This window comes from Musa acuminata, chromosome BXJ1-4, assembly GCF_036884655.1.
Source record: "Musa acuminata AAA Group cultivar baxijiao chromosome BXJ1-4, Cavendish_Baxijiao_AAA, whole genome shotgun sequence".
Lineage (NCBI taxonomy): Eukaryota > Viridiplantae > Streptophyta > Magnoliopsida > Zingiberales > Musaceae > Musa > Musa acuminata.
This window is the reverse complement of record NC_088330.1, coordinates 17,619,043-17,628,298: the sequence shown is the minus strand read 5'-3', so window position 1 is coordinate 17,628,298 and position 9,256 is coordinate 17,619,043. Positions and strand designations below refer to the sequence as shown.

The 9,256-nt window shown below is 37.4% G+C and overlaps 1 protein-coding gene across 2 annotated transcripts; it reads right to left on the bottom strand.

Moving 5' to 3' along the window:
* Positions 1-756: 756 nt before the first annotated feature.
* On the bottom strand, positions 757-5,529 carry LOC103972979 (ACT domain-containing protein ACR10). 2 transcript variants are annotated; one of them, XM_009387407.3, is made up of 6 exons: positions 5,194-5,529; positions 4,562-4,798; positions 3,854-3,959; positions 2,154-2,481; positions 1,428-1,712; positions 757-1,182 (listed from the first exon to the last, which is right to left on the bottom strand). In XM_009387407.3, the coding sequence occupies exons 1-6, from the start codon at positions 5,234-5,236 to the stop codon at positions 1,045-1,047; spliced, it is 1,137 nt and encodes a 378-aa protein (XP_009385682.1). In that variant the 5' UTR covers positions 5,237-5,529; the 3' UTR covers positions 757-1,044. The 2 variants fall into 2 exon arrangements, with proteins under 2 accessions (XP_009385682.1, XP_009385681.2); XM_009387406.3 differs by having other exon boundaries at positions 5,184-5,527.
* Between the last annotated feature and the right edge of the window lie 3,727 nt (positions 5,530-9,256).

Here is a 9,256-nt window from a genome sequence, read left to right as displayed (position 1 = left end):
GGCTTCCGTTTGCATAACTTTGACTTTGTGGTCAACCAGGCTGCAAAACACCCCATTTTTAGTACATTCTTCCCCTTTTTAGGTAAATAAATATGTAGAAATTAATTTCCCAATCGAATGAATAGATTATGCTGAGGATTAATATTTGGGGGATTTAAGTGGGACGGATTGTTGTGATGATGTATGTATGTGGATTTGGGATTAATGTGGTGCAGGTTGGACCATATGATGGATGGACGGGGCATGGCCGTACGTGACGACGATTAGCACGCGCTTATGGAGTGTGATGCCGATACATAAACCTTCTCGACATGTAGCAGAAGATTAAAGGCATTTGGTAAAAGCACATCACTAATGGTCATAAATTAGCATAACGCAAGTGGTAACGCAGAGACTGACGATTGAGATGGATTTATTGCTTCGTCAAAGGCGCATTTGCCATGGCGACCGGGCATCATCCGCAGCGGTCGGCCCTGCAGATCACTGCATACGGCCGGTTACATCCCACGGCAGCCACAGCAACGGCGATGACCCCAGCAAGCGAGGTCACATTACCAGTATGCGTCCCAGGGAAGAAGACAACGGGTTTTCAGAGGTCACATTACCAGGGTAGAGGATAAGGGTTTTATTTAGATGCATCGGAATTCCCCTGCACTAGAGGAAAATGACTATGATGATAATGGTGGATAGTCACATTCTCTAGAAAAGTGATCTACGGAAAGCTTGAAAGAGTTTCAAAACCAAACAAGATGGATATGAACAAGTAATTACTAGTTATTGGACATACAAATTGTATCTTCTACTGTCACTTTGGATGTAGCAAGGAAGGATTCCTATTTGCCTAAAGCTACCATGTACAAAACAAAACTAGTGAGAGAGAAGTAACTTGTCAGCACACTTTCTGGTCTTAGTATATGAACCCTAGAAATATTTACACCACCACTGGGTATGTTATGTTGAGCAGTGATTTAGGCTGAAGATGTTTCTGTGCTGTAGAAGAAGACTTCATAAACCTCAGAATCAGAGAACGTCGACGATGCCGGATCAGTGCCAACCCATCAACATTTTTGTCACTGCCTCCACAATTTTGTCCCTTGATCCACAAAGCTCATGATCGTCGCCGAGATGGACTCTGTAAACTTCCCACTCTCTATCACCAACAACATGCCTGCCAATCTCCGCCTGGAAATCCAGATTCGGACACTGTATCAGCTAATGGATTCGGCTTAAAAATTGATGCGGTAAAAGTTTTATGCAAAGAGTGGGAAGAAAATATCTGAAATTGCCCGACCAAAGATTGATGCCAGGCATGTGATGGTTATAACTGCTATATTCTGTCATGGCAATTTCCAGAATATGTAGCTGATAATTTAAAAAATTGGTGGTCTTTGAAAAGATGTAATCAGATTGAAAGAGCAAAGATATACCAGAAAGATTCTTATCTTGAGGATTTTAAGCGCAAGGGTGATGTCAAAGAAAACAAGAGGCCGGCCCTTGCCAGATAATTCAACTGGATTCGCAACTATAAGTTCAGTGTCAGGCCCCCGGCTGATCAGATTCACTCGTAGCGAACAGGATAACTCCATTCTCAAACGAGAACATAAAGCTTTCTGCTTGTTGGAGTCGACAATCTTCTTTCCATCATTTTGCACCACAAACAAGTCTATGTTGCAGTTTCCATTTTCGGCTGCGTTGAACCGCCCGTAAGAAATCTGGTCAGATCAAAATTTCACATGAATAGGCTTACAAAAGGAAGGAAGATAAGTTAGGAATTGCTAATTTTGCAAACAGGCATACTATCTATGCATTTAACCTCTGTGATTGCAGTAGTAAAACCCAGCATAGTGTGCAGGAAAGAAAAAGATTGCTGTTATTATAATGGCAAACGAGCATTCAAAGTAGAGAACGATTAGCAAAAGGAGGACAAATTCTACGAAGATTACCCACTGCTGGAAAGTGATTTTATCCTATCCTACTGCTGTCCACAATATACGATAGAATTAAGGCGCAATAAAAAAACAAAACTACCTTAGTTTTGCACTATGAACAGTGAAATATAAACCGTAGACTCATGAAGCCATTTCAAGACGAGATAAGTATTGCCACTACAAAGTACAAGATTAATGTTTGTCTATTTATTTCTCGTTTATTACCTGGATGTTGTAATCCTTGAGGGTCCTCATGATGTCATAGAGGAGGCCCTTATGATCATGACATTGAATTTGAATCAGTGAATGAGCATGGCTGAGAGAGTTGTCCACCGAAACACTAGACCTAGGAAGAGAACTTGAAGGTTCTTCTTGAAACTCTAGGGTAATCAAGTCCTCTGTCACAGAAGGAGGTAGAAAAGATGATGCTTGCAAACATTCAGCAAGCTCTGCGCTTGCCAGCTCAATGTCACAACTGCACATAGAATCCCCCAAGACAGCACTCAGTTGAGTGCACGCCTCGTCCTTCCTGTTCTTTGTATGGAGAAGCTCCCTGAAATCATCACCATAGTTATCAGTTATGGTATAAGCTGGAAAGGAAGCAAACAGCTAGGCGAAATCCACATATATACACACATCATCATGTAAAGTTTATAAGACTTCAGTAATGCTTCTTCTATCATAGATTGTGATCTAGGATTTATAGTGGCTTTCAAAACCATTAAAGTAGAAAAAATATCCAGTTTCCACTTTCCAGGTTATAGAACCTAACATTTAGAAATGGCAATCAACGATCCTTTAAGGTCAACTGTTACCAGCAACAGGCTCCTGTCACCAACCATATAACAGAAAAGCTAGGACCAATTGCACGAGAAAATCAAGAAAGAAATGAGTGAAAAGGTCACTGCCTTGAACTCCTATTAGCCACTACCAAGGATTGCCAGACCACATGATGCCAATCATTCTGGTTGGTGCAAACCAGTTCATGGTAAATCAGCATTTCAGCCAAAACTCATTTCAATGAACCAGACAAAAAGCTGAAGCTATTTCCTGAATTGATCGATTCCAATTCATTCTAAACCAGTATGTCATACTGTTTTGGAAATTGATCAGTCACTTATTAACTCTGCAAATGCTAAAATTGTTTCAAGTTTTTCACTTCTCCACTTGATGGTGGTAGCTGCTGGAGAAACGAGAAGAAGAAACATAGCGATCCCTACCGGTTGGGTTAGAGAGCAATGCTATTGTTGCCATCCTTCTCAAATTCCAAGCCAGAGATATGACAAGACTAACTAATATAGGATGTTCATCAGCGTACTCAAATCCCCATCAATCAAAATCTCAAACCCCTCTGCCAGGTTGTGCCCCAGGGATCAGTGGTTTGCAAGTCGCAAGATGGATCCTAGTCTTAAATCATAAGTATCAGATATCAATAGCGAACAAAATCTTGCGACAAGTATCTTGCAGTGAACTTCATATCTCTTGTTGCTTTAGCAATGCATATTTTAAAACAACTTTCCATAGATCTCCCGACCAAATAAGTGTCTCTTGTATCCTTGGATACTCAATATTAACAATAGAAGTATACATATCCAAGAATCTATGCTGCTTTAAATGGGGTTTTTTCTCTCATATATAACCACAAACTAAAAATGTTGTTGCACTTTGCCCAAACAGTGTGAATTTTTACGACATCACTGTTTTTTTTAGCAGCCCATCACCCAAAAGGCCATAAACTTTTAATATTTTTAGAGAAATAATTACAACATGGCCAACTGGTTTTTGTTTTTTGTTTTCCAATCAGTGGTCAAAAAAGATTTTCCTTTCATGAACTAATGCTAACAACAATTGATCAGAAAACAAGAATTTGGATATACTAGGCAAAACAAAGAGACTTTCTGAATGCTATTGGAAATGTAAGGAACCTGGTGTCCGTAACCAAGAAGAGGTCCACGACTCTCCCATCCGGAGTTGTCGATACCTTCACCCTCCTGATTGTAAGCTCCAACTCGCACAATACCTCCGTAACATCTGCCGTTTTCATAATAAAAGAAATTATCTCATGCTAAAATGCTCAAAACTGAACAATTCGAGGATGCTCTTGGAAATAGGGGTGAAAAGGACTCAAAAAAGTATAAGAGAAAGAAAGTGCACACACATGCATCACATCGGCATAGGCAAAAGACCCAAAGGAGGGAGTTTGTTTAGAACTAAACATGCACATAAGTGCAGCAGACCTCAATTAATTGTCTCTCTTACAGAAAAGAAAACACGACTAGAGAGTGCAAACCCAAGAAACTCATACATCCACAGATAAACTCCAGACTGTGCACGAACGAAAAGAGATGCAAGCTCCAACTATCTGCGCATACGAAACTAAGAGAAAATAATGAAACCAATACAGTATTATCTCGAAACAAAGGAATGCTCTGAAACCTGATTACATCTAGCAAAACAAGTATATAGATAAAACGTTCCACACAAGAAGCATATGTGCAATGTTATAGAAGCAACTTGAAGATTCCACAGAACGATAAGATCCAAGATTCCTAGATTTAAAGAGAATCCAGATTCCATACAAATTGAAGCATGATAAGCAACAACAGAAGAACAAAGAAGAGTAATATTATTACCATGCAAAAGGCCCATCCTGTCGTAGCACGAGAACATGAGCAAAAAGACCTGAGGGTTCTGCTCTGTGGCCGTCTCCTGACGTCTGTTGAAGTAGTAGCTATCGATCCCCAACGGGGACGAAGCCGGCGGACAGGCCGCAATCAGCCTCTTCTTCAACAAGGCCCACCTCGTCGCCTTCCTACCCCTCTCCACCACCCAAAACAGTACATAGCACCATTTACCATCCGTGCTGAAATCTGGAAACCAAATCGCGTTTCAGTTCTTCCACAAAAACCATATACGATGTTTCTTTCTCTTTTTGTCAGAAGGAAATAGAGAACAGCCAAGATCACGTATAAAGTCGAGCAAGAATCGCATCAAGAACAATTGTATGGTCGAAAAGACGAACAAAGATTTCAACTTTCACACGGAAACCTCAACGAGATCAATCTTTTTTAAGGAAAGAGAAGAATTCATCTCGTTTCCCTCCCAAAAATCGCGTGAAGACGGACTTGTTGGGTTGAAAAGAGAGAAAAGGTTTCGACTTTGACACGGAAAACACACCAAGATTCAGATCTTTACTTGGGGAAAACAGAAGAACTCGACGGGGCATAGAGGGGCGAAAAGAGGACCAGGGTTCACCTCCCCGTACAATGTTCAACCCGAAGAGGAGAATCACGCGGCAGAGGTCGCATCCGAGGCCGGTCTTGTCGGGGCAGCTGATGGTGATCAAGCTCGGCTCTCCCGGCGTCTCCGGCGGCCGAATGATCACCACGTCGTCGCTCGGGATGCCCATCGCTTCTCTCCTCCTCCCCTTCGTTCGTGTCCTCTCCGCTCCCCGTTCCCTTGCTCCCCGACTTGGGAGTTCGGCGGCCTCCGAGTGGAGCACCAGCAGTAGGCGTTGACGCCGCCGCTTGGGTTCCCTATAAGATGGGAAGATGCGAAAAGACTCGGACAAATCTTTGTGTCGTCTGTTTGTTTCCTATTGCTCGCTTATTTTCAGCGATCTTTCTTTCTTTCTTTCTTTCTTTCTTTCCCCTTTTTTTCGGAGCTGTCCATTTTCCGATATTACAGTTTAACTGTAGGAATTATGTTGGATGTATCATCAATCATATTAAAAGGCTTTTCAATAATAAAAGAGTATTAACATAAAATCTCACTTAATTCGGCTGATAAAGATTTTGAAGGCACTTATCATTGCCCCCAAAAAATTTCAACGAAATACTTTTTTCTTGCCACAAAAAAAAAAAAGATAATGATATATATATTTATATAATTTTTTTTCTTGCAAAAAAAAAGATATATATATATATATATATGGAATTATACCAAAAATGTTATCAGACATAAACTCTAATATTTTTTTTCTTGCAAAAAAAAAGATATATATATATATATATATATATATATATATATATATATATATATGGAATTATACCAAAAATGTTATCAGTGCAGACATAAACTCTAATATTTTTTTTCTTGCAAAAAAAAGATATATATATATATATATGGAATTATACCAAAAATGTTATCAGTCCAGACATAAACTCCAATTAAACTTACTCAATACAGATCTATCTCATCGTCTCTCGCATGTTTCTTTACGTCTGTTCTTGTTCTTCCCCTAACAAATGACCGAGACATCACGGTAGGTTCTGTCGTATGCATGTGATCTTGCAAGGATAGTGCGAGTCGTCTTCATCCTGGAGCCGCCTGTGACGTGTGGAAACTGCGTTGCCGGGTGATCGACGAAATGACCAAGGGTCCAGTCCACCCAAATCTCCACCAAGGTTGCAGATTGAATCCAAGAAGATCTCATTAATGGTGCTGAGGAACGAACTCAAACGAAGTAACCAATCTGGAATCGGAGGGGAAGAAGGAAACAACATCTCTTGCTAGTTCTTGGCAGACATCAGCAGCTGCAGTCAGAAACAGACGTCGTCTTCAACCCGGACCCTCTTGTGATGCGTGGAAGCCGTGTCGCCAGGTGATCGATGAAATGACCAAGGGTTTAGAATCCATGAAAAGGAAGAGGAAAGAACATCTCTTTCCGGTTCTCGGCAAACATCACCTGCTGCACCTCGCAAGGCGCCATCGGCCATCGGTGGCTTGTGGCTAACGAAGCGGGCGATCAGCATTTGCATACGTAGAACGGGAGAAGGTTAGAACAGATCGCAAGTTGGTGAAAGGGACGTTGCTACTGCTGCCAACATGAGCGTGCCAGTGGTTACGGTGCGTGCATGTCATTTTCGCCGGCTTTCGTGGCCGTAACGCAGCGGTGCAGCAGTGTGAGACAGTGGAATCGTGGTCGTTGTCACTGTGATCCGTGCCGTAAGCAATTGGCCCCGTCAAAGATACGACGGCTGCGACTGTGCTTGGCATTCTTCTGTAGCTTGCAAGGCAGCATGTCGGTGAAGTTCGATCTGCTGCTAATCCTCTTCGTCTCTCGATTCGGAGCTTCATCGAGGAATTAAAATCCCATTCATTATCTAACAAAATTACATGTGAGAATAATTAAGGAGACTGAATTTAGTGAGAAAAAGCATAGCGATTGATCTTTGTGAGGAATAATCATTTTGTAGACATAAAAATCATAATACATTAATGTTATATCAAAAATTAAAATTAAATATAAGATATGTATCATTCGATACTATTTAGAACTTCTTTATCTAATATGTAGGTGTATCGTTATCGAATTGAAAAGTCAACGATATCGATCTACAAGAAAAGCTAAACTTGTATTCTCTTCTCCTCTTATTCTTCACAAGATTACTATGAAAAATGGATTATGAACAAAGAGGATATGAGAGAAGATCTATAATCTCTCAATAACTAATATTTTTCCTCCTTAAAAGGTCTTATTCTTATCATAGACAAGAGCAGAGGATCGATGATGGTAATTACGAGAGCTTCTTTTATCAAAATCATCTCCTAAAGAATCCTATCATAATTGAACTTATTTTCTATTGATCGATAATCGTAATTAGAATTTAATCATATATAATATATATATATATATATATATATATATATATTAATCAAATAGGGTTATAAGCCCAACATTCTACCACTTAACTCATTAATTGGTAAAATATAAAAAAATTTAAAATAAAAATAAAAAATATTAAAAAAATATTTTACTTAATTAGATTATGAGACTTCGAAAAAAAATAAGATGTGTACACAAATTTTATAAAACAGGCTAATAAGTACAATAAACATAATATTACATTAAGTTTGACTATCAATGCGAGTTATAATAATTGTATGTTATAAATATTATACTTTCTTCTATTTATCACATCACTGTTAGCCCTTCTTAATGCAGTCCAAGTGACCTTTGTAATTTATCTTGTCAAGATAATCATATTATCACATTCAATCATAATATACATATATATAAATGTGAATAGGATGATAGAAATAAATAATTTTAATTACATAAGCAAGAATATCAATCATAATATGCACTCAAACATATATCAATATATCTTTTATGAATTACTTACAAACTCAATCATAAAAATATGATATTTTAAACACTCTAAGTTGTAGGTCCTAAGTGAATAGATCAGCAATTAATATGGTGAGATTTAAGTTTTTAATTGACATTAATTGTTTCTATATATTTTCTCTAACAATCAATCTAATGGAATTATACCATAATACATAGAACTACTAGAGTACTTTCTATTTTTTGAGAAGAAAATTATTGTAATATATCACAAAATATCTTCAACGACTTAATAACTGAGTTTGACTGTAATCAAATCAAATATTTGAGATTGAGATTTAAATTTTGTTTTCCTTACTTGCCATCATAATTTAGGAAATCTTAATCTACTTCCTTGTTTGTTGATATGAATTAAGGAAATAACTATTAAGTATTCCAAATATGATGATATCATATTTGTTAGTATATTAAATGGAAATAATTATATTAAATAAATACGAAAATTAAAATTTATTTCCCTTAATAGAGGCTCACCTCCTCCTATTTAAAGGGGAGGGATCTCTCTCCTTCGTTCCTCACCTAGTCGAGCCTGACAGCGGGAGGAACGAGGAGTTACACCCTATTAACAAGAGAACGAGGAGTTACACCCTATTGACAAGAGGTAGGTTTCTCTACCTTTCTTAAAAGTTTTAGCTTTTATTTTGATTCTTTAAATGTTGAAAGTTTTATAGTTTGAAAAAAATGTGTATCAATTCTTTAAATGTTAAATTTTTTTATATTAAAATAATCAATTAAAGTTTTCATAATATTCTTTGACCCATGATTAAGGTTTTTATTGTAGAATTAAATATGTTAAAAAAATATATGTTTTATATGATATATTTTTTGTATTATAGTTTATCTTTAATCTTATTTGGATTAAAATCTTGTTAGACTAGAATATGTTATCTAAAATCCCTTTTTTGATATTCTTTGATTTGAAATTTAAAATATATTATTCTGAATGATTTAAAATATGACTAGAATATGTTGAAATTTTATGTGTTGAAAACATGATTTTTATTTGAATTTAGAAAGCTATTTCCTTGTGTTAAAACTTATCTCCTAGGCCCTCTTTTAATGTCTTATGATTTCTGGTCAAATTAAAAATGTTATTTCTTTGTATTAAAGCTTTTCTCCTCATCTATCTTTTAATGCATTATTATGTTTTCATTTATGTTGTTAATGGGTATATGCTATGACTAGTCCATGGGCC

Coding starts and splice junctions, on each gene's coding strand:
- LOC103972979 (XM_009387406.3), bottom strand. CDS start 5,337: ATGGGCATCCCGAGCGACGACGTGGTGATCATTCGGCCGCCGGAGACG. Junction 4,799..5,183: donor GTTGAACATTGTACGGGGAG/GTGAACCCTGGT, acceptor TTTGGTTTCCAG/ATTTCAGCACGGATGGTAAA. Junction 2,482..3,853: donor TTCTTGGTTACGGACACCAG/GTTCCTTACATT, acceptor TGATGATTTCAG/GGAGCTTCTCCATACAAAGA.